The sequence below is a fragment of the Cololabis saira genome, chromosome 18 (assembly GCF_033807715.1).
Source record: "Cololabis saira isolate AMF1-May2022 chromosome 18, fColSai1.1, whole genome shotgun sequence".
Lineage (NCBI taxonomy): Eukaryota > Metazoa > Chordata > Actinopteri > Beloniformes > Belonidae > Cololabis > Cololabis saira.
The window spans coordinates 31596648-31623178 of record NC_084604.1 but is presented as its reverse complement, the minus strand read 5'-3'; the positions used below and the strand labels follow the sequence as shown (position 1 = coordinate 31623178).

At 37.9% G+C, this 26531-nt stretch overlaps 1 protein-coding gene across 1 annotated transcript; it reads right to left on the bottom strand.

Moving 5' to 3' along the window:
* Positions 1-3399: 3399 nt before the first annotated feature.
* On the bottom strand, positions 3400-21418 carry LOC133418718 (E3 ubiquitin-protein ligase pellino homolog 2). Its single transcript, XM_061707559.1, has 7 exons — positions 21050-21418; positions 11842-11971; positions 10299-10400; positions 8189-8386; positions 7118-7303; positions 6824-7029; positions 3400-5682 (listed from the first exon to the last, which is right to left on the bottom strand). Exons 1-7 carry the CDS (start codon positions 21127-21129, stop codon positions 5298-5300), a joined length of 1287 nt encoding a protein of 428 aa, XP_061563543.1. The 5' UTR covers positions 21130-21418; the 3' UTR covers positions 3400-5297.
* Between the last annotated feature and the right edge of the window lie 5113 nt (positions 21419-26531).

Sequence of the window (26531 nt, the reverse complement as noted above, 5' to 3'; positions counted from 1 at the left end):
TCGAGTCTCGGAATGCCACTTTTCTCATAAGGCCTTTAAACGTCCTTTACATCTTTGCAAAGTCTTGTAAATTGCTTTGTAAGGTGAAGCGGTCTGATGTGTTCAGCTTCTTCCTACATTTGGATGGTGATGTGCCACACATGAATCTTTGAAACGGACAATTTAAAGAGGTGATGCAACTCACAGCAACCTCAACCTGTTCTATTTATTCATTTTTGGCCTGGCGTCGGACAGCGCCTCCTGCTGGATGCAACCGGAAACCATTTTTAATGCAACTTCTAATTTCTCCAACTTTCTCCAAAGATTTGATGCATTTTATTTAACAAAAAAACAGACATATTCCTTTTTTTTTCTCCTTTCTTATTCTGGTTTATTGACATGTGTATAGCGATTGTCTGTGCACCGGACATTTACAGAAGCATATGTTATAAAATAATGCAAAATAGTTGTACAACATAGATATTTAAAGGAATGCATTGTTAATTGTGAGGTTTTACGCTGTGTTATACATGTCAGCTACACACTCTCCTATAATAAGGCGAGTTTATAAGTTGAGGAGGTTCAGGTTTTGTCAACTGGTATGAAGGTCAAATAAGTATGATTTAAAAAAACTAAACAAAAACATTAAAACATTAAAGAAGTAATGATGTTATAGTTGGTACCAAAACAACTTGATGTTGTGCCAAAATACCGGTACTTTTTTTTCTGTTTACAAATACTAACATCTAAAAAATGAAAGGAAATTATATATTAATACCTATAACAGCATGATGGTTCAAATCAAGAATAAAGCAAAATAAAACACTAAAGAAAAATGAGCTAAAACAAATGAGAAGCTAAAGAGGGTGCTGCAACAGTGCTTCCATCCACATGCCAATGGTGTTACACGTTGTACTGTGGTCTGTTTATACATCTTTAAAAGCATCATTCACTGGATTTGGCATGATTTATAAAGTGATGTTTTCATAGCCTGTTTGCTTGTTGGAGCCCGTTTTCTGCACGTATAAAGATCTGTTTACGACTGACCTGCGTGGGGAGGGGGGGTGTACTCCTGGGTATACAGTCTGAGGGGATACAACGTTTACAAACCCGTATTTGTTGGGTGACAAAAGCAAGATTCACCTTCATCAGATGGGTTGGAGTTTAGGCACGAGGCTTGACGATCAGTGAGTTCAGGCCAAATAAAATCAAACAAATGATGGGAATACCTTTTCTTTTTTTTCTTTTTTTAAATGAGAAAAATCAACAATAATATGATGTGACAAAGCCAAATAAAAAATGCGTTTTCAAAATAGCACATTTCTTTTTTTTCTTTTTTTAAATGAGCAAAATCAACAATAATATGATGTGACAAAGCCAAATAAAAAAATGCGTTTTCAAAATAGCACATGGAGTCACAAAGACTTGAGCGAATAGGTGCCCGGTTTTAATGCGGGTGTGGGTGAAGGAATAAGGACTGGTACGCTCAAAATGCATAATTAGATGTCTCATCGTGTAGTTGGTGGGTATTATAAATTTAAAAGTGTGCACCTGTTGTATGACTGTTAAGTTGCATCCTTATTCCCTGAATTCAAGCAGCAGTAGTTAGGTGTCTATGTGCAAATACTGTTTGCCCACGAGGCGTGAAATAAATACGCATATGAGGTTACAAGCCTGTTTATAAAATCAGACGTTTATCATTTTCTGGGCTGCTTAAAAAAATAATTCTGTTCTTTTTTTCCATTAGAAATCAAGAGTATACCCACTTCTTCAGCTACACCACTGATCATGCCTTCTGTAATTCAGACACTGGATGTGGTTACTGTCATTTATTGTAGATTGGAAACCTCAACGTATCCGTCGCGGGGGTTTCCTTGGGGCCTCGCCAGCCTCGAGAGTGAGGTCACGAATCCTGAGCTACAGTTATGAACACTACGTCACTGATCCGTCACGCAAACGATTCTTGCATTTAGACTTCAAATGGAAAATGTCACATTCCACAAACAAACACCACGTTTCGCTTTAAATGCTCCAGGTTGGATTTGATGGAATTCAAGAGGTCTTACTCACAAAGTAGGGCTGGGCGATATATCGAGATTTTAATATATATCGATATATTTTCAAACGCGATATGGTACGAGACAATATCGTTTATATCGATAAAAAAAAAAAAAAAAAAAATTATTATTTTTATTTTTTACATTTTTTTTAATGATTTTGACATAGCTTATTTTGTGACAAATGGACTTGAATGTTTTATTTGAGATTTGCACAAATGTTTTGTTATTTGCACAACTGTCAACCTCAGTGGAAAAGTCTGCCTGTTACTGTCTACATTGTATTAATTGCACAGTGTATTTTAATTTAATTGTTATGCAGGAAAGGGATATTTGTTTTATTTTATTCAAAAAGCATTTTTATTCTATATATTCAGGAGGTTTATTTTTATTTCATTTGTTTTATACATTTTGATATTGTGCAGACCTCTGTTAATAAAGGTACCTGTGTGACATTTGGCACGAGGCTTTGTATTAAAACTGACTGTTTTTTTTAAGGGTTTTCCTCAGAAAAAAATGAAGCTAACAGAGATGCTATGCTATAATGCTTTGGGGGAAACCCCAATTATGGCACAGAAAAAATATCGAGATATATATCGAGTATCGCCATTTAGCTAGAAAATATCGAGATATGACTTTTGGTCCATATCGCCCAGCCCTATCACAAAGATTTATCAAGTACGAGGATTTTTTTTAGGCTCTCTCTCTCTCTCTCCCTTTTTTTTATCAAAACAAAAGATCAAAACAGAAGTGCTGCCGTTTCAAAAACCGAAGACTCGGAAGACAACTTGATCCGGGACAAATGCTCTCGACGTGATTGGAAGTTGGCAAATCCACCGTGCAAAAGTGTATGTTTAGTGCGCATATCGTATGTGTACGTTCAGCACATGCAAGCTACAGTTACAGTCCTTTTGTGAGTGTGAGTGTGTAATCAATAATGTCTCCATTATGTCATCCATACTTGAGGCTACTATTGAAAAGGACCACACTTTTTTCGAGCTATGTCACCAAGGTACACCATAATATTCAGTTACAAAAATAGTATCACAATATAGACCATTCAGTATGAGCACCGGCGGAGGCTAGACAGCCCGAGTATTTGGCTACATTCATTGTCTGGGCAATGCTTTCCGGTAGCAGTGTGGAAGTGGACACAGTGTTGGCAATGTTTTCTTCTCACTCACGGGGCTCTCCTACATCTACCACATGGTTATAACTGGACACATACAGAACTCGCTTACACTGAGTAAGAACAGTTAACTAAAACCAACCATCAATTACAAAAATAGTTTTGTTTAGTTTTTTTTCTTCTTAATACTGAACATCTAAAAGAATCCCTCCCACTTCCCCCCCCCAAACGAACCCAGCCCAATTTACTAACAAAATAGTTTTCTTTGAAACAGAAAGGATATTTTTTTTTTTTTCTTTTGAGGTTGTACAAGATCTAACCTACTGGCACTCCATCACGCCCATGTGGACCCTGTTTTTAGCATAATTCAGGTACCAGAAGTGTGTTCAAACATATCACGCAAGCAATGCAGTATGGTCTGAGGTCTGAGCATGCCGACTTTCTGTCAGCATAATGGGGATCGTAACGCAACTAGAACTAGTAGTTCAACATAAATCTGCTATTTCATCGCTGATTTGGGTTGCCCATCTTTTTTTTTCTTTTAAACTCTAGCGCTTTGGTCACACCATACATACTTAGATCAATGAGTCATGGAATTGAACACACCTCCGGTCGAGCCCTTAACCTGGAAACAGTTTCTCTCGTGTTTGAATGGACGGCTAATCTAAATATAGCAAAACATCTAGCTTATCTATGCAAGTGCTATTTTATTGCTTTAGAGAGTTGTGGAGTTCACCCGGTTTCTGTCCTTGCCTTTGTTTATCCTCATTTTGCTTCATAGTTATAAAAAGAAAAGAGGAGTATTCTTTCAGGTGAGATACTACTCAAAAGCGTCCTGTTTAAAGGGGATCTGTGCATAGATTTCACACTACAAGGACATGCGAAGACAAAACAGGAGAACTACATATGAGAGAAATATCATTTTTAAAATAACTAGTCTCCCTTCATCTCTTCTTTTTTCCTTCCACCAGTGGAAATAATACATGAATAATAAATGAAAGTACAGCTGTATGGATTAATTTATCTATAAAGTGACGTGACGCTGGCTTTTGGAGGAACTGAAGCATTGAATTCTGATCAATCAGTTAAGGAGAAATATATACACATATATATATATATATCTATATATATATATATATATAGATATATATATACATACACCGTATTTTCTGGACTATAAGCAGCACCTGCATATAAGCCGCATCCGCTCCATTTAAAAAAAAAAAAAGATAAGCCGCAGATATTTATGTTGTTAGATTAGATATTTACTACATGTACAGAAGGATTTAGAACTGTAAATGATGTACATGTTTGTACCTAAATAGATCCTTTCCCAACAGTGTCTTTTAACACGGCAGCCAAGATAAATTACCGGTATTTATTTATCTGTTTGAAATCTGCTTCTACCTTCTTCTTTCTGCTAAAGAAGAAGTAGCGTATTCTTCTTTGCATTTATTTTGTCTTAGTTTTATTCTAATTCCGGTTAGAGCGCCCGAGCGGTGGAAGAAAAATCCACAGAATAGCCGCACCTTTGTATAAGCCGCATGGTTCAAAACCTATGAAAAAAGTAGCGGCTTATAGTCCAGAAAATACGGTGTGTGTGTATATATATATATATATATATATATATATATATATATGTGTGTCATAAAAGGACAAAAAAATTCAAATGAACCCTCATAAAAGTACGTAATTATATTGCATTTGGAAGTGACGTGTGAGATAAAAAAGGGCCAACCAGCATCATTTATCATCTGTCACTTTTGAAGGGTGACGTATTGATGGATGGTAATCGTTAAAGTCGCACGGCGCCGTGTCTGGTTGTAATAAAAAACTAATTTCAGATCCCTGCATGACGGAAAATGAGACGTCGCATAGAGTTTAAAGCAAATACTTAAATTATTCTACGCCTATTCTCGTTGAACCTTTTTATCTTGAAGCGCAGAAGGATAAACAAGGGGAAGGATTCTTTGGCTCTGAGCTACATTCACTAACTCAACGTTGCAGTGTTGTTGGACACTAAAGTTCAACACCTGGAACTCATTACCTTTCCTGACTCATCAACACTTGAAACATGAATGAAGCTCAGTTAGCGCCCTGTTATTGTGATAGTGGTTGCTGTGGAGTAGTGACTAGTCGATGGGGCCCTGGAAGATGAGCCGTGTCCAGCCGGGGGTGCTGAGGGCGGTGGAGCAGAAGGGGCAGACGGGTCTGAAGGCGTGCGTCCCGTGGGGCAGAGGAGTGTCTGCCCAGTACCTGACTGTCCTCTCTGAGCACACGTGGCCGCAGGGTACGAAGGCGTGGGTGGGAGCTCCCGCGTCCACGTACACGGCGGGCTCCGAGCCGAGCCACAGGGGGACGTAGGGACCCACGCTCCTGCACAGGGGACACTCCCGCCGGACCGTGGAGCCGTCGGCCTCTCCCGGCTCCTTCTCCCCCTCCGATCTCTGGCCCCAGTCGTGGCGTCCGTGGACGTGGCCGCAGGCCAGGTAGACCCAGGGCTGACGCTCCTCCAGGCTGGAGAAACACATCACGTAGTCAGTGCGGCGTGTCACTAGGAATGGGCGATATTTTACGTTTTTGTGTAAAGCTGATTTATGGTTCTGCATTAAATCCACGCACAACGTACGTGAAGGAAGGAAGGAAGGAAGAAAAGAGGAAGGGAAGAAGGAAGGAGAGAGCAGGAGGAAAGAAGGAAGAAAGAAAGAAAGAAAGAAAGAAAGAAAAAGAAATGAGCCAGAAAGAAAGAAAGAAAGAAATGAGCCAGAAAGAAAGAAAGAAAGAAAGAAATGAGCCAGAAAGAAAGAAAGATATGAGCCAGAAAGAAAGAAAGAAATGAGCCAGAAAGAAAGAAAGATATGAGCCAGAAAGAAAGAAAGAAAGAAAGAAATGAGCCAGAAAGAAAGAAAGAAATGAGCCAGAAAGAAAGAAAGAAATGAGCCAGAAAGAAAGAAAGAAATGAGCCAGAAAGAAAGAAAGAAATGAGCCAGAAAGAAAGAAAGAAAGAAAGAAAGAAAGAAAGAAAGAAAGAAAGAAAGAAAGAAAGAAAGAAAGAAAGAAAGAAAGAAAGAAAGAAAGAAAGAAAGAAAGAAAAAGAAATGAGCCAGGAAGAACGAAAGAAAGAAAGAAAGAAAGATATGAGCAAGAAAGAAAGAAAGAAAGAAAGAAAGAAAGATATGAGCCAGAAAGAAAGAAAGAAAGAAAGAAAGAAAGAAAGAAAGAAAGAAAGAAAGAAAGAAAGAAAGAAAGAAAGAAAGAAAGATAAATTCCCGTTGATACGTGTTTGTGTAACAAACATGGCAGATCTGAGTCATTCCAGTTTTGCAGTACAGGTGTAACTCATTTAATTGGTTTTTATTAATTCAATTGGTGTAGTTTAGTAGCATTTAGTATTCTTTTAGAGCAGTGTTTTGGCTCCAAAGACTGAATGTGGTGATAGATTTATAGTTACAAAGGTGGAGTTGAATTGGTATTTTTTTTATTGTCATTTTTATCGTTATCGAGATAAATGCCAGAAATGATTGTGATACATTTTTTAGTCCATACCGCCCATCCCTACGTGTCGCCACTCTTCCATGCGCAGGCAAGTCACGACCCCAAAAGCAGGCTGCAGCATTAGTTTACACACAACACGCAGGACGTGGGCCGCTGCTCTCACCTGTGACTGCGCGGCAGGCTGGGGAACGCCAGCGTGCTGAGGCCGACGGGACACTGAGGCCTGGAGGCGTTCAGTTCCTGGCGAAGCGCCTCCAGGTGACGCAGAGTGGGAGCACGCATGAGACCTTCACCTGTGCGCCACAGCAGGGTGGCGCCGCACAGATCCACCAGGGAGCCGTCCCGCAGTGCACTGCTCTCTCCCTCCGCCTGTGGGTGGATCACAGATAAATGAGAAAAACACCCAAAAACAGGTAGGAGCTGATAAAGCATAGTGTCCAAACCAGCTTCAACTCACTAGTTTTCCGCGGCTGGGTCCAGATCGGGTTTCCCGCAGGGCATAAACATCTCCACACACAGAGATCTCCCTCCACAGACCCTGCTTAGGGTCTTCTGGGAAACCCTCCGGGTGCATCACGAGAACACCGTTGGTGGTGAGGCCGTCCATGTGCCCGTCGGGATTTTTCCATTTGGTTGCTTTCTCCTGCGGCATAAACGACGAAACAAACGGATAAAGTCCTCTTTCCTTTTTTATCATTGCATTAAGTGTATTGCTACGGTGGCCGAGACCCGCCATTGCGGAAAATTAAAGAAACGCTGAAAATAAAAACAAACGCCGCTGCAAATAAAAGAAACGCTGCAAATATAAAGAAAACGCCGCTGCAAATTAAAAAAAAACTAATAAAAACTAACGCAAATAAAAAAGCCACAACGGAAGTGAATTACCGGGGACTATTTTTGCCGATGCACCGGTGTTTTTTACGTGAGAGGAGAAGAAGAAGACGAAGAGGACGTAAGTGAAAAGGAAGAAATAAGAAGAGTGAGCAATAAGAAGAACAACAAACGAGAAAATACCGTAGGTGAAAAAGTTAGTGTTCAACGTTGCTATGTGTAATTTTTAATGTGCAACACTGGTGCATCGGCAAAAATAGTCCCCAGTAATTCACTTCCGTTGTGGCTTTTTTATTTGCGTCGTTTTTTTATTTTATTTGCAGCGTTTCTTTTATTTGCAGCGGCATTTGTGTCTGTTTGCAGAGTTACTTTTATTTTCAGCAATGGCGGGTCTCGGCCACCGTATATTGCAATAGTCAGTGTGCACAGACTAACCTGGCACTATGGAATTATATAACCAGACACCAACTCACACATTTCCAAACTGGGAAAGACATTAAATTATTCATAAAATTTGGGAGAGATGTAATAACCATTTTCTTTTTAACTTTTGAGAGAGTTACAAACTACAAACACTTTGCTTAAATATTTCACGTTCTTATGGAGCCAATTTAACTGAAACCTTAACTCTTAAAACCTAGATTTCAACGTTTCACATGGTGAAGCTTTAGTTGTGGATTATTATTCTCATACCCACCCCTAGGAAGATATTTTTGGAAGAGTCGAAGCCTGCAGCATAGATGCGTGCGGTGTAGGGTGGGTTGCGCTCACACACGACTCTGCAGGCGAAACGGGAGATGGTGCTTGGAGCGATGGAGGGGTCCTCCCCTTCTTTCCCCCCTCCGGAGGTGTCCATCACCACAAAGTCAATGGGACTTTCTGTCGAGCGTCCGATCTGCACAGGAACACACATATTTGTTTATTTATAGGATCCCCATTAGTTGATGTCGCAACATCAGCTATTCTTCCTGGGGTCCCCAATGCAATTTTAAAAGAACATACACACATATATTGCAGTTACGGATCACTGTAACACCGAGTCATAATATACACTAACAGCAAACTTTCTGTCTAAAATACATTAGTGGTGAAAAAAAAAAAAAGGAATCATACAGTCATTCCAATACCACGAAGTATAACCCACAAATACATGTCTGTAATAAATTATAGCATGTGATATATTTGTTACTCATTGAATTTTATGTAAAAAGTCTTTTGCTACCTTTTTAAAACTGTATTTTGATGTAATAGTTTTGATGTTATAAGGTAATGCGTTCCATCCTGTGATAGCTCTGTATAAAACAGTGTGTTTTAAAAAGTTTCTTCTTGGCTTAGGTGCCAGTAAATGATCGTAACATCGTAACTGGTTGGATATTTATTGACGTTACTAGTGAGCACTATCTGATCTGCGAAATATTGTGGTTTTTTACTATTAATTAACTTCCTCATGAAAGTAAGGAAATTTAATTTTAATCTGTCTACAACCAAAAGCCATGATAAATGCTGATGCATTTTTAAGATATTTGCATGCAGTGAACAATTTAAAGCAATCCTAGCTGCTTTGTTCTGTGCAATTTGAAGTTTATTAATATCTTTGGTGCCTGCAGATGACCAAATAATTGGGCAATAGTCCAGATGGGACAACACTATAGATGTAATAGATGTAAGACATAGATGTAATTCACTGATAAATATTTATAATTCTCTATTATTATTTGAAACAAATGCCTGCTTGAATTAAGGGTGGAAACCGCAACTATTTAATTACGTTTCTTTTTTTTTTTTTAATCATTTTTGGAGACATTGCAACAAATCTGCCACAACATTAAAACCTCTGACAGGTAAAATGAGAAATGCTGGCTTGACATTTGTGAGGGAAAACTGCTTCATCCACCACAAACTTCAAACACAAACCACTTGTAATGAACCGTAACCGCAGGGAGCATGAGCCTCGGGGGACAGATGGACTTTTAATATGGGATTGAAGCGTGTCTGCCAGCAGCATTTTGAAGGCAGTAATCTATTAATCTGTCTGCAGAGGAGGCTGAAATGGCAATACAAGCCTAACTAAGATGCAGTTCAATGCATCGTCCTGCATCCTGCAGGAAGCGCTGCTGTTTACTTCAACCATGGCACTGCAACAGCCAGTTTCTCTCCAGGGATTATTGAGCTCAACGGGACTTAAAAATGCTAATTAATGTTTTGGTAAAAAAATTGAAAAACATATTTTTTTAAACTAAAAATAAACATAGGAGGTTTTTTTGTGCGCCTCTGTTAGTGAATAAAAAGGAATACTTCTTATGTTTTCCCTATTAAAAGAATAACTTCACTTTGTGACTTTTTCCTACCAAAAATGATCATATTGTTGTTTCTACACATTTCCAACATTTAACAGTAAAACAGTTACAGACAGAGAAAAATACAAATATTTCACTTGCATTCCCAAGGCTTTTTTTAAAAAAACATAAAAGTAACTGTTCATGCTTACATGCTGAGCGCAAATGGTTATATCAGCTCATTTTTTGTTCATTGTTTCTAATCACTAGAGGCCTTAATTTAAAAAAAAAGAAAAAAAAAAAAACCTTCTGCACAAAAATAGAACCTCTTCAACTATATTACACACAGGGTTTTTATTTTTTGATATTAAATGATCACAGCTATGAACCAAAATAATCCACCCAGTTTAGTTTTACTTTGATGCCGTTACATAAAAGTATATTTTTGGAGAAACTTCCACATGAGCACAAATGCGGTATTATCTCTCTGATTAAAGGCGATCTTGTTTACTTGAATTCCTCGAGCATTACCTGGAACATGTCTGTGTTGTTGTCATGGCAGTACTCCACCACCACTGTCTGGTTTCGGGACAGCGTGAAAGAGATGCTGTGCTGCCCCCTGCTGTGGACCGCCTTCCAGAAAAACAGCAAGGACGTGCTGCGTTAATGCACTCATCTTCTAATCAGTTCAAAACATTTGAAAGCTAACACACGTCTCTCTGATCATTGTCTGATAAATGTTTCAGGGAAGTATTAATGAACGAGACACAAGCATAAGACAATGATCTGATTGTTGATATCATGCACTCTTGTGTAGGAAGACACACACACACACACACACACAGACTTCTACATCAGTCTCACTCATCGCTCTGCACACACTTGTGAAAGACACCAAGAGTTGACAGGAAGGAAACTAATCTTAAAGGGGACCTATTATGGCATCTAATACCTATTTTAAACAGACCTTGAATGTCTTAAAAACAAGCTTTTGATTGTTTTTGCTAAATAAATGAGAAATTCAGCCTCTGAGCCATGTCTCTAGTCGATCCGATTCGATATTGATTTGGGTTAGTGTTGCCTGGATTATATTACTGTAAAATAACTATTGAAATATTAATTTCACAATAATTATTGTGAAATAACTAAGAAATAAATAACTCAAATAGGCATTTCAATATCCATTTAAAGTGCAAAAAAAGAAAGAAATTGCAACAGTTCAAGCAGTAAACAAATTATTTTAGCTTTTCTGATTTATTCTGTCACCAGACACACATGTTGCCATGAAGCACCCGGCATTTTTCAGGTATTTCATGACAAACCGTGTCCGATAACAGAGAAACCAAACAAGCTATAGTAAATATAGATTATATGAACTTCATTGAACTAATATAACATTTAGAAATTTAAGCTGAAATGTCCAGCATTTTCTCTAAAGAAAAGTTAATTTAGTTCAGGAGTTTTCAAAACTACTGGGACTACTGGGATTAAAGTTCACCAGGTAAAAATGTAATGATGGGGGAAAAAAATAAAAAAAATAAATTTTAATTCAATTTTTTTTTTTTTTTTAATCAATCTTTGGACATACAAATTGATTTTTAGGAATTAATATGAGAATCGATTTAAAATCAGAAAAATCGATTTTTTTCCAACACAGGCCTAGTCTTTAGCATTCCAGTCTCTGCTGATTGGCTGCCTGAATGATGCGATACACCACTACGAAAAAATGGCGGAAGCTCCGGCCGGCGGAGTTAGTTGTGGGCGTGGTTTCACGCATCGGAGGCCAACCAATGTAAATCGCTCTGGTCGTTACGTAACGAAAGTGAGCAGAATCTGAACGGCTCGTAGATCCACATCAGACTGGATGGATCATCCGGGCGGCTGTACAGACACTGCAGAATTTAGTTTCTTTCCTCCTTCTCTGAGTTGGCAGGCTGAGGGGAGACCACTTTATATATGTTAAAGCAAGAGAAAACGTGTTTTTCATAATAGGTCCCCTTTAAGCTTGCAACCCCCCTAAACGCTGTAATTCACTCACTCATACACACACATATAAATATATATATATGCATACCTTGCTGTCCTGTGGCGTGTTGAGGATGTGTACAGCGCTGGGTTTGACGCCGTTGGCTTTGGCCCTTCTGTAAAGAGCGAAGCGGCTCTTCCTGCGGCCGCGGTCTCCGTTTGGGAGCGAGCCATTGTACCTGAGGAAACAAAAGACAGTTGCCCAAAGATTAAGAGTCCTGAAATTATGATTTAAGAGACAAGACTGGAATCGAATATAACGGAAAGACCAAGTCTACACACATTGCACCTCATTCAGCCTACATTTACTACAAAGCTTCTATTTTGATTGCTTACAACATGTATCATGTGCCCTCACTTTAAATCCTGCAAAGATGTTTTTGAGAGATAAAAGCAATCTGAGGACAACTTCCCAGAATCACGCACATCTTAACAGATATATCCTCCCATATTCCTTTGAAATTGATTAAAGCAGCACATTTAGGCCACACGTGGATCCTAATAAACAGCTGCACCTCAATGATAAGGATGACTATCACGTATGACTCACTCAACTTCTGCTTCAAGCCCGTATTTACCAATATGTAAGCCATATTTAAGTCTTTCTTTGACCTCTTGTGACTTTACAAGCAGCTGTCATCATAGTCTGTTGATTTTTATGGATCAGTGCTGATGATTTGATTGATTTGAGGAAGCGCTCCCATCAGGATCCTGAATACTTTCAAAGTGCTGTTTTGCTCGACTGCAGCAGCTGCAGCTATTTTGTAAATTCTTCAGTCTTTTTTATGAAAGCAAAACTATTATTTCACATTTTTTTCTTTTGTTTTTGCTTTTTTTAAACTCTGAATAAAACCAATCTGGTACAGTGTTAACTTCTTTCTCATCAGAGGTGTCAAGTAATGAAGTACAAATACTTTGTTACCTTACTTATGTAGAAATTTTGGTTATCTATACTTCACTGGAGTAATTATTTTTCAGACGACTTTTTACTTTTACTTCTTACATTTTCACACAATTATCTGTACTTTTTACTCCTTACATTTTAAAAACAGCCTCGTTACTCTTTTTCATTTCGGCCTTTAAAAAAAAACTATCCAGTTAAATTGTGAATTTGGTTGTGGTTGTTTCAGATGTTCTTGTCCAGTTTTGTTCTTACATCAGATTCCTGCAACTAAACTTGGATGTACATTCCAATAAACATTAGGATAAATGATAACATGCCTCTGAAGTTTGACTTTTTGCACCATTACAATACTTATAGGCAACTAGTCATCATATCTTCTGCTCTCTGAAACACATGTTAATGCTCAATAGTACACATATATGGTTCTTTAATATAAGATAAGATAAGATAAGATAATCCTTTAATAGTCCCACAGAGGGGAAATTTGCAGTTTACAGCAGCAAAGGGGATAGTGCAAAACAAGAGGCATCAATAGAAATAGTAATAACACAAAAACACTAAACTGGTATATACAATAATAATAATAATAATAATAATAATAATAATAATACTGGGATATAAAAAATAACAGATATATTTGCATTATACTAAGATGTATTCATTTTCAATTACTTTTGTCCTTAATGGCTTGTCCTTACATTACTTTTACTTTTATACTTTAAGTAGTTTTGAAACCAGTACTTTTATACTTTTACTTGAGTAAAAAACCTTAGTTGATACTTCAACTTCTACAGGAGTATTTTTAAACTCTAGTATCTATACTTCTACCTGAGTAATGAATGTGAATACTTTTGACACCTCTGTTTCTCATATTAGTGCTGACTATGCAGATTTATTTCATTTTTTCCCTCAGCTACAAGAACGATCATTTTCGCAGGTTGGGTTTACACAGAAGGCAGTGCGCGCTGGAATATTGTTCTTATCAAAACCATAGAAAGGAAAGAACATGATTTCTGGCAGGAACTGCCTTTAGAGGTCCTGAACATCAGAGGTCACATGACCGGGCTCTGTTATTTCCTACAATGACCTTGGAATGATGGCTTGAGGAAACAATGTTTGCGTGGACAGTGTTGGCACTGGAATGGGTCCTGGCACAGCCAGACACAGGAATTGTAATTAATCCAACGTAAAGTATCCAAGTTGTGCCTGTTGAGGCCATGACCTGTTGACTGAATTTATCAAAAATCTACTTCTTCTATAGCGATTTCAATTTAATGCATCCAACTTGAACAAAGTTTCTTCGAAAATAGCTCTTTCATATAGAGCTGGGGATCGATTCAAATGTCAAGAATCGATTCGATTCCGATTCTTAAGATTCAGAATCGATTATCACCATTTGATCCGATCCGATATTGATTTGGGTTAGTGTTGCCTGGATTATATGACTGTAAAATAACTATTGAAATAATAATTTCACAATAATTATTGTGAAATAACTAAGAAATAAATAACTCAAATAGGCATTTCAATATCCATTTAAAGTGCAAAAAAAGAAAGAAATTGCAACAGCTCTTACAGTAAACAAATGATTTTAGCTTGTCTGATTTATTCTGTCATCAGACACACAGCTTACCATGAAGAACCCGGCATTTTTCAGGTATTTCATGACAAACCGTGTCCGATAACAGAGAAACCAAACAAGCTATAGTAAATATAGATAATATGAACTTCATTGAACTAATATAACATTTAGAAATTTAGCTGAAATGTCCAGCATTTTTTCTAAAGAAAAGTGAATTTAGTTCAGGAGTTTTTAAAACTACTGGGATTAAAGTTCAACAGGCAAAAATGTAATGATGGAAAAAAAATAATAATCATTTTATTAAAAAAAAAAAAATCAAAAAAAAAAAATCGATCTTTAGACATACAAATCAATTATTTAGGAATTAATATGAGAATCGATTTAGAATCAGAAAATCGATTTTTTTCAACACAGGCCTACTTTCATATCTCTATTACCTAAGCTGGTAATAAACTTGGGACAAAAAAGAAGAATTCTGTGAGCATGAATCTCCGTGTCTGAGCAGGCCGAGCTGTCAGCAGGACATTAGAGAGAAAAATCAGGCATGTTCAATGGAAAAAAACTTCAAACACAGGTACCTGTGATACTTTTTTTAAGCAGTCCAATCAAGGAGCGCGACTGAGCCCTGCATGGCCTGGTCTTTTAGGTTAAACTATTGATTAAAACTGTGGCGAGTCAGAAAGGGAGGAGACATAAGGACAAGCGTCTGTGGGATATGATCAGAAGGCAAACCACATGAAATAAGGCAACGGATAAGAGGGCACAGAAGTTAAAAACCCCCTAGAGATGCGGTTAGTCGACAGAACAGGAAATGAAAAGCAGAAAGATGCTAATATGAGTGTGTTAGAGACAGAAAATCAAAGATACATGAATAAAACGAAGCAAGAAGCATGGAGAGGTGGAAAAAGCAGAGCCCACATCAAGCAGGGGGTTGTAGGGAGAGACGAGCGGCGGAGTAGCTCCACGAGGTATAATTGTGGGCATTTCTGGCCTCCACTACGCATGTGCACACATCATAAAGCGCAATATAAAATATTCACTCCTTCTGCCCCCCAACACGGGGTTTATTTTCGCTGAGGACAAGTCACAGAGGAGGCCTGCTTCTGTCAAAGTCAGCAGTCGGAGTGTTGTATCGGCGGGCCGGCGGTGAGGGGACGGGGTGGACAACAGAGGAATGCGACACAGACTGTGTTGAGACAGGTTATGGACATGAAGAGGCAGATATGAGGGGGGAATACACGACAGAGCTATGCCGGGGCTGCGCGGTATCCAGGCTCACTAAGATAACAAGTGGTGGCAGATTCCCAGTGCAGTGATTACATGGACTGCAGTGACGGAGACGTCGACCACACAAGGCTGACAAGATCCAAAATAAAATGTCCACGAAGCAGTCATGGAAATCCAAACTTTAAAAACCCTTTTAACCCTTTTTAAACCAACAATGTGTTGTCAAAGTTTCTTGCTGAATGTCTGACAACGGCGTTGTAATATCCTTAAAATAAACTTAATAATAACACCAAGCAGCTCATAGAATAAACGGTTTTGCATGACTGAGAAATAACAAACTACAAAGTTATCGTTTTCACTAATCACCCAGCTAACTGTTCAAAGCCACAGAGTAAATACTGGAGAAGATCAAACTTCAATCAACGCACTTATATTTCCAGATAGGCCTGTGTTGAAAAAAATCGATTCTCCGATTTTAAATCGATTCTCATATTAATTCCTAAAAATCGATTCATATGTCTAAAGATCGATTTAAAAAAAAAGGAATATTTTGTTGGACACGAGAATAACTGGTGCCATGTTTTTGCCTTTAAATATGTTTAAAGGTATGAAAACATTAAAGTTTTCAGTTATAATTGCATAAATTGTCTATATTTCTTTGCTTTATATACTGTCTTGGGGTTACATTTGCATAAATGTTAAAAACCAAATTCTCATAAATGGGGAAAAAATTAAAGCGATTTCTTTCGTCCTCCGTTTCCTCCCTGGATCTGTTTGATAATTTTCACCCACATGATGTTTCTGAAAGCAGTTCTATCAGCATTCTGGGAGCTGATTGGTCCTTACAGCATCATTAGCTGCAATACTTGCTGTTTAATCTCAATATAATACTAGTAGTAATATGTTGCATAACTACAGTCATATATTTCATGCAACAGCTGAAAAAACTGTTTTATTAACCGTAACCCAAATCAATATCGGATCGAATCGGATCGAGATAATCGATTCTGAATCTTAAGAATCGGAATTGAATCGATTCTTGATCTTTGAATCGATCCCCAGCCCTATTTCCAGATCTCGGTGAGACTTACTACTGTTCTGCAACTGGCTACAACCATCTTTCATCAATAAATAAAAACTTTCAGTAGTTTTCAACAACGTGTATTGATAATTCAACATCAACACAAGAGGGGCAGACACGGTGACCCTGATGCGTGTATATTTATCAGACTTTTCCAGAGTGCAACATTTGAGGGGAGGATCATTTCATTGAACACCCGCAGACTGATTTAATGAGCTTTGTTCACTGCTGACTGCATCATTACACACCAACGCCCCAAAGTTTGGCATCTGAAATGGCTTGGGAGCTGCTGTGAGGAGGATGCACACATTTTTGCTTCGTAATTCAGAGAAACAGAGGATGGAAAATGTTTTCCATACATGCAAGTTATTTTGGAATAGCATAAATCTTTATCACAACATAATATCTATTCAGAAATGTTATTCTTGGGGAGCTGTTCTAGGTGTACCCATAGGGATGCAACTAACGACTATTTTTACAGTTGAATAATCGATCAGTTATTGAAACAATTAACCAAGTAATTGGACTATGAATTGCACACTAACTTCAACCATTTAAAAATAAAGGTTAGATGGAGGCGGATGATTTGCTGTAGCAACTCCTGAAGGGAACAGCCAAATGGAAAAGATCGGAAAGCAGAGAAATACATGCTTTGCCCGCATATACAAGTCTTTACGGTGCCCACGGGTCTTCTGAAGTACGACCACAGGCAAGATTGGAGAAGTGAGCGTTATGGAGAGTTTTATCAAGTTTTGGAGACCGATTTCTGAGATATTTGGGCACACCAAACATGTTAAATGGATTAGTTTACGATTTTCTCTGCTCTCCGTATTTCTCACGGAGGAGTTGAGCCCCGATGCACTCAAAAGACAAATACTCGCTCTCACAGCTGAGACAACCCCACCAGAGCACAGAGGACAATAAATCACATTAACCACCCGAATTAGAGACAAAAATATATAATTTTTAGACTTTTTTTTTTAAGTTGATATATTGACTGATGTCATTAAAAGAAACATGAAATGATTCCTTTAAGAAGTGTTCAAAGTTCAAATCCACAGCATGAAGCAGATGTGTGATGTAACCAATCATAAATTATTAAAATTCATTGGCAACTAATTTTGTCATCAATTTTTGTCAATTATATTGATTGTTTACTGCAGCCCTCGTAGCTAACAAATGCCAGATGCGACAAACTGCATTCCTGCCATACATGGATCATAAATAAATAATTTATTATTCAAGTAAGTCTAGATCAGGGGTCTGCAACCTTTATTATCAGAAGAGCCATTTTGCCCCCACGTCTACAAAAACAAATTGTTGGGAGCCGCAAGAAATAATAGAGATTTTAAAAGTTTTCATCTTTTATTTATTGTGCATTTGTAGGCGTACTTATAATATAATTATAATATAAATAAATTAAACTGTAGGCCTATTTCAGTCTATATTTGTGTAAAAGTAAAATAAAAACTACCCCACTTTAATATAAATAAAAAATGTAGCTGCAGCTTAGCAGCTTTAACAATAAATATAGAAAGATAGAAATTAAAGTTATTCTAAAATTAGATGGCATCAACTCAAACTCCATGATAACTGCCCAAAAGAAACTAATACGAGTAAAAATGAATTCAAAAATATCCTTTTTTTTTTCAAGGCCAAAGGGAGCCGCTACAATGAGGATGAAGAGCCGCAGGTTGCAGACCCTTGGTCTAGATGACCTGGAGTGTTACTACAATTAACCATGCATATACTCATGTTTTTCTAAAATAATAACTATTTACAGATATCCCGAGAGACAGATTCAGGTTGACGGACAGCTGACAGACTTTAATGATTATTCCTCACCGGGGATCCCTGTAAATAGTCTTTATTTCAGAAAAAAAATTAGACAGAAAGATAAAAATAAAACGCATGCAAATTTAGTTTAATTGAAACTTTCTTTATATGCACAACTCAAAATAGTCAAGGGAACACTTAATTGGGATTGTATTATTCCACTCAGAAAAAGTGCTTTCAGTCAGTCTACATTCTCTGTTAAAGCTGCACTAGAATGGAACTCCATCCCTGCAACTATCAGAGAACACATACCGTTTATTTAGAGCTCATTTAAAGAAATGGTTGATTAATACTCAGCTCTGTCAGCACTAAATCTTAATTGCACATTTCTGTATTTCTGTACTTTTGTATTTTTCTGTACTTTCTGTACTTTTTTGTATTCTTACATCTGTCCAGGGACTACAGATGAAAAATAGCCTCTTGGCTAACTCTGGCACGTTAACAGCAATGTTTTTATTGATGTGCATTGTCCCTAAACCAATACATAAATAAAATAAATAAATAAATAAATTGTCATACTATGAAATCATGTCACTTAATTTTTTGGATATCAATGTGTCCAGTTAAGAAACACAAGTGAAACACAAGTGATTGTGAATGAACTTCACCATTGGCATCAGTTAAAAAGATGCAGTTATTTGATTAAATTTTTTTCTGATGTGTGATTTAAGTCCCCCCCCTTAAGTTTTGATACTATTATTGCATATGATATATATGATAATCAACAAGTGTGCTGGTTTGTGACTTACCTGCACACTGTTGCACTGCTCTAAGAGGACTGGCTGCAGCCACGTTCGTAAATCATGGTAGTTTTAGGACCTCATCTGAAGAATTTGACATTCTCCTGAGTGCTATTTATGACTTTTAACCACAGGCTAATTTCCCAGGGGCAGTAAATCTGTCCCTGTGCTGTTATGGTGCTCACAGCACAGCACACTTTCCCTGGCCATAAGCAAATAAGCGTTCGATTCTCAGTCACATGTTGAGATGTGAGGATGTGAAGAAGCACTCTGTTCAAACAGTCAAATGAGAAAGGGCAACAACAACTAATCAGTATTCTGATGTAGACCAGCCACAGCCTCCTCGGTCCACATCCAGCCAGAGGGGAAGCGATAGGCCATTAGGTCAGTTATCTTTGGCGTACACAGGAAGCTCTGTGGGACAAGACAGAGGGCTGTGTAAGCCCGGATATTACTGTGTGGATGCGTTTGTGAGTGCTGTGGCATTTCTGGTCCTTGCAGACCCTGCATGGCGTGGAGCTGTAGGGCTGGAAAACACTGTGGAAGCTGGTGGCTGTCGTCAGCACATCCTGCCTACTGTGTGCGCACTAGTGATGCAAAAGGGCTTTTCTCCTCCTCCTCATCCTCCTCATCTTCCTCCTTGGCATGTAAAAGGGGCTAAGACGTTGTATTAAATCTTGAGCAAGGATATGAGCAAGGTGCATGCATTTTCAGGATAAATATATCGTCTCCAATCATAGTTTCAGCAGTCACGGATCCAGCAGTGTATGACATCATTGGGATATTCAGCCACCACTACAACCATTGATGAAAAAGAGGCTCCATCTGTCGTAGTCTGTAGTGCAACCACTGCTGATGCAGCACAGTTAATAGTCAAAACACACAATATATCACAAAGGAATGTGTATATCCCCTTTGCTTACATGGTAAACTTAATGTATTTGCAGGCAGCAACCTGAGTGGTCTGCAATAAAAAGGACAAACTGATACTATACTGGAAAAACAATCATAATCACGACATGTTTTATGATAATAGAGGGTTAAATCTGATTTTTGCACCTCAAGTGTTTAGTTATTGTCTTACACATGTCATGATAATTTACTCCAACAACCAGCCTTTTCCACCGCGGTTGAATTGGTTTGATATTGGATATTGGATATTCAAAGACATCTTTTTAACTTGTGATACATACCACTGATTTTGGTCATATTGCTTGTGATGTGTTCATGGTCATCTAGACTATATATCACAAGAGAGTAATTATTATAAAATCATATTATGGGCTGATTTAATGAGGTTTAATGAATTCAACACCCATAAAACTTGTGATACATACCACTGATTTTGGTCATATTGCTTGTGATGTGTTCATGGTCATCTAGACTATATATCACAAGAGTGTAATTATTAAAAAATTATATTATGGGCTGATTTAATGAGGTTTAATGATGATTTAATGAGGTTTAATGAATTCAACACCCATAAAACTTGTGCTACATAACACCAATTGTTTTCAAACCACTTGTGATGTGTTCATGGTCATCCAGACTATATATCACAAGACTGTAATTATTAAAAAATCATATATATGGGCTGATTTAATGAGGTTTAATGAATTCAACACCCATAAAACTGAATGAATGAATGAAAAATGAATTCACCAGTTTTATGGGTGTTGAATTCATAAAATCTCATTAAATCAGCCCATAGTATGATTTTTATAATAATTACTCTCTTGTGATATATAGTCTAGATGACCATGAACACATCACAAGCAATATGACCAAAATCAGTGGTATGTATCACAAGTTAAATGGATGTCTTTGAATGTCGAATATCCAATATCAAACCAATTCAGCCACCAGCCTTTTCCTGCAGAGACTTACCCCAAAATGACCAACTCGCCGTATTTCACCGGGTCTTTAACGGGCACATCATCATCTCCGTCTTTTTTCGGTGAATTCATGAGACTTGGTCCAAGAAAAGACGAAAAAAAAGCACAAAAAAACACAAAAGAAAGCAGGTCCAGTGGTGAAAGATGAAACAATGCTAACACACTCGGGACTGGAAGGGAAGTGGCTTTCTTTCTGTTGCAGGCTATCAAAGTTTGGGCACAGTTGGGGAAAGTTTTTCCAGACTTCGCCGTGTTTGATTTATTGTTTTAATCCAATGCAGGGGCATCTTTTCGTGGGTTTAAAGCCGATGTAAGCCCGTTTGTATCGCGGCAAGTCTGCTCAGTAGCACGGAGGGTACAACAGCGGCTAGCGGTAGGGTGTGGGGCGTACCATCACCTATAGGGGGGGGCGCTTACAACATATGTTCAAAATGCCTCACAAAATAACATATCCTCTCAATATTACACTTTATTCTAATTTTACAAGCTCAAATAACGTTATTTATGGATTTATTTGATTAAAATCAAGTATAAAACTTAACAAGTTAATGATTTTAAAAAGGAACCCCCCCTATGGAAGAGCAAATGGATGAATCCATGATGGGAAATTGGCTCCCACACTAACAGAATAAAATGAGGATTTTGGAGATTTCAATCTAAGTTACAGCATCCACGGGCATGTGGGGTCATGCTAACGTGTTTGGATTGATAATCTACCCTTTTGCTTGAATGTGTGGGCAACACATGGCGCTAGTCTGATGGTTATGGAGTCTGACGTAATGAGATGCTCCGGGGGGTGTGGTGGTGGAGATGTGGGTCAGCACTGCGACCCAGACACACACACGTTTACCCCCTCATTTGCCTTTGACTTTCATTTGTATCTAATTCAGGGGCTGAAACACAGATAAAAAGGCTTCCTGGGGACTGTGACTGCGTCCTAGCTGTGTCCTCCCTGGCCGTGTCTCCCACACATAGCTGCACTCATTCACTCACGTTCACAAAGTGTGTAGTAAAGTACACCGTCACGGCCGCTAGGGGGCAGTACGACGGTGAACTACAACTTTCCGGCCACGAACATAACAATGGGTTAAATCTTTTAATAATTTGTGTCTGAATGACATATACCTGTACTTTCTCATATCGACACCCCTTTGAGTTTCTTGCTGTGGATTAGGGGGGTTTATTACCTTATTTGAGGAACATGAATGATGTCACTGCATATACCCTATTATCAGTACTCGAGTTGTAAAAGGAAATCAGGGGGGATGGTGGATTTTATCATATGGGGACAGATCATTTGTTCTGATTACAAATGATATGATATATTACAAATAATAGCACTGACCAAAACACCTGCAGAAATACTGCAGGAATGACATAGCAGCAGTTAAATGCAGCCTTGTGTAAGCTCTAAATATCCACTGGGCTTACATCAAATACATCAAAAGACAAAAATAAAAAACCCTTTTCTGAACTTATCAATATGACTCTGTCCTTCACAGGATAAGTAAAATGGATCACTGCAAAAACTCAAAATCTTAACAAGAATATTTGTCTTATTTCTAGTTAAAATGTCTCATTTTAGTAAAAAAATCTCATTACACTTAAAACAAGACTCATCACTGGAAAAAAAACAACAATATCCACCTGTTTCAAGTAGATTTTCACTTAAAATAAGTAGAAAAATCTGCCAGTGGAACAAGATTTCTTTGCTTGTAATGAGAAGATAAATATTGTCCCACTGGCAGATTTTCCTACTTATTTCAAGTGAAAATGTACTTGAAACAGGTAAAAATAGTCAAATAAGTTATTTTTCTGGTGTTATTTTTCTGGTGATGACTCTAAATGTTGAAATAGCAGTAAAACCACATTCATTGATGAAATGACATAAGGGATGGAAAGGGGGGATGGCAGTTTTACAGGGGGGATGATTTTGACCGTTTTTATTTCAGGGGGGGGGGTGCCATCCCCCTCATCCCCCCTCAACTCGAGTACTGCCTATTATCTTTTAGTAGTTTTTCGTCTGTTTCGCATTATTAGTCCATAATAAGTATCATTTTTTGTAAGGATATCATAAAATGCCATATAATTATGTAAATACGACCAAAGAGGAATATCTATCTATCTATCTATCTATCTATCTATCTATCTATCTATCTATCTATCTATCTATCTATCTATCTATCTATCTATCTATCTATCTATCTATCTATATATATATATATATATATATATATATATATATATATATATATATATATATATATATATATATATATATATATATAGCATTTTACATTGTGTCATTGTAGTTTAAACCAAACTTCAGAAGCAGTGTGTGAAAATCACACCCTCCACACTTACATGCCAAAATGTAATGGCTTGTGGAACGACCTTCATCTGCAATAACTTGAAGTCATCGCTCACAACATTACATCAGTGTATCGCTTTGTCACAGAGCCATTATGACCTAATTTTCTTTTCAATGTTGCTTCTGGTCATTGAGAAGGCATTCTTTTATGTGAAGATCACTTACAGCCACTCTGTAGGCCCTTACACACTGGGTTTTGTTTGCAGAACATTTCCCCCCTTCTGCCGGTCTCGGCGCTTGTAAGAGTCGCTTTCTGGGATGGCACAAAATGTCTCTTTTTTTCCACCTCCCGGGGTAGACTGAAAGGTGTAAAAAAGGAGAGACCAGCTATGTATGTAAGGGCCAATCCCCCATTCTGCAACCGAGTGAGAATCTAACAACTATCTGATCACGTTGTACGTGTGCAGCACCTTTACAGGGAAGAAGAAGGGAAACTTTTGTCTGTACCAAGCATCATTATTATTCCCTCGCTCTAAATAATTTAACAATGCTGAATTGGGGAGATGCAGAAATGAGAAAACTTCTTAGTTTTCGAGGAGAAGATGAAATCAGTCGCCTGAATTTAAAACAACTAAAGAAACATTTGAATCTGCTGGAACAGCGTCCTTTCACACCAAGGAAAGGATGGCGCCATTCGTCGTCGGGCTGAAGAATCAGTCACAACTATTCAGTGTGACATTAACATGCCAAGAAAATAATGATTGCAACATAAAATATTGTTAATTATATCTGTTTGTGTTTACGAATGAGGTTGGCAGAGGAGCCACACTCCGCTAGCAGACCTGAACAGCAGCTGGTGAGGAAGACCCGGACACTTCCATCTGGAGGAGACGTACTGTAACTGTACACAGAGCGCTGACAGCATCAACTCCTGTGGTAAGATTTATTTAATTCGTTTTTTGTCAACCATGAAGGCAATAAATGGACATGGGGTCAAAACTTGTTTTCAGTAATGCCGGTTTCCTGTATGAAAGGACACTCGTCTGCTGAATCTTTCTGTCTTACTTGGGCTGGTAAGTAAAGTGGAGTAAAACTGGTGGTTCACTTTTACGTAGATGTTAAAGAAAGCCAGTATGCCAGCAACCAGTACTCGAGTTGTAAAAAGAAATCAGGGGGGATGGTGGATTTTATCATATGGGGACAGATAATTTGTGCTGATTACAAATAATATAATATATTACAAATAATAGCACTGACCAAAACACCTGCAGAAATACTGCAGGAATGACATAGCAGCAGTTAAATGCAGCCTTCTGTAAGCTTTAAATATCCACTGGGCTTATATCAAATACATCAAAACACAAAAATAAAAACAGTTTTCTGAACTTATCAATATGACTCTGTCCTTCACAGGATAAGTAAAATGGATCACTGCAAAAACTCAAAATCTTAACAAGAATATTTGTCGTATTTCTAGTTAAAATGTCTCATTTTAGTAAAAAAATATCATTACACTTAAAACAAGACTCATCACTGGAAAAAAACAACAATTTTCTCCTGTTTCAAGTAGATTTTCACTTAAAATAAGTAGAAAAATCTGCATGTGGAACAAGATTTTATTGCTTGTAATGAGAAGATAAATCTTGTCCCACTGGCAGATTTTTCGTACTTATTTCAAGTGAAAATGTACTTGAAACAGGTGAAAATTGTCAAATAAGTTATTTTTCTGGTGTTATTTTTCTGGTGATTACTCTAAATGTTGAAATAGCAGTAAAACCACATTCATGAACCACATTGATGAAATGACATAAGGGATGGATCATGGAAAGGGGGGATGATTTTGACCGTTTTTATTTCAGGGGGGATGCCATCCCCCCTCATCCCCCCTCAACTCGAGTACTGCCAGCAACCTTACACCAATATAACTCCTGACCACTTGGGGGCTAATAGATCTGCTGTGTTGACAAAACAGCCACTTTTAATACTGTGCAGAGGACTAGGAAGGGTGCGGCCCATTTTTAAACACCACTCCGTACTAGTGAAGGCACGTTTCTTTTGTCTCTTATGCTACTGCATGACCATATGATGTGATTATAAGTGGTATTACTACATGGAGTGCCTTTAATCGGCCTGTAAATCTAGATATACCACTAGCAAATTCAAATTTGCTTTGAGAATATGTCTAGATACCATCCTTTAGAGCAGTGTCTCCCAACCTGGGGTCCGGGCCCCCCCTGGGGGGGCGCCAGAGATCTCTGGGGGGCGCGAAACTTTGTCTGCTTTGAGGATATGCAGTTGTAAAAATTATATTTACACATGTCAAATAAATAAAAAATCATAATAACACACCTAATGGAATACTGTAATCCAAGTCTGTATAAACTCACTTAGAAATATATTTTGGTCATTTTAAAATACTAAGTTATTTATCAGGATAAAAACTTAAAAACATATTATTATATCATTATTCAACATTTAATCATACTACTACTCCGACAGGTTGTTAAAGTAAAAATGTTAAAAAATGTTGCTCTCATATTAAAAGAGACATTTTTCAGAAATATTTTTATGTCCTTGCAATAATCTTTTTTGCGTATTTTATACATTGGTGACACAAAGGGAAGGTGAGAAAAACAAAGTACAGGGTAAACCAAACAGAAATGTATCAAAAAAACATAATTAATCTTAATTTTTTCAACGTTTTTTGTAAAAAATTTTGTAACGAATAACTTTACTCTTTTGCTGCTGGTACGTACGGGTCGGGGGGGCCCGGCTGGTCTTAGACACAAGTAGGGGGGGCTCCATGGAAAAAAGGTTGGGAACCACTGCTTTAGAGGCTTATTATGCCCAAAGGTCATGGGGAGCCAATCAAATCAGTCTATCCTTGCAGAGAGTCTCTGGGCAGGTTTAACACAACGACAAGTTGAGGATTGGCTTTGGCATCAGGAGTTAAAGCTTCAGAAAACGGCCCTCAAATCTTTCCCTTGCAGTTTTTTTCTTATCTCTTCGTTTTAATTATTATGATGCAGTCTGTTGTGTGCACTTTAAAAAAAAATATTATTATGATGATGTGTTTATGTGGGGGAGTGTGGTTTGTGTGAGGGGTGGGGGTGGGGGGGGTTCGGCCCTGTTTTAACTTTTTTAATTGTACAATTGTCTTGGT

What these genes read in the sequence shown, in the direction of transcription:
- LOC133418718 (XM_061707559.1), bottom strand. Translation starts at nt 21,129, where the DNA reads ATGAATTCACCGAAAAAAGACGGAGATGATGATGTGCCCGTTAAAGAC. An exon ending in CCAAAAATATCTTCCTAGGG is followed by an intron (nt 7,304 to 8,188) that starts GTGGGTATGAGA and finishes TTTATGCCGCAG; the next exon opens with GAGAAAGCAACCAAATGGAA. An exon ending in GACCCAGCCGCGGAAAACTA is followed by an intron (nt 7,030 to 7,117) that starts GTGAGTTGAAGC and finishes ATCCACCCACAG; the next exon opens with GCGGAGGGAGAGAGCAGTGC.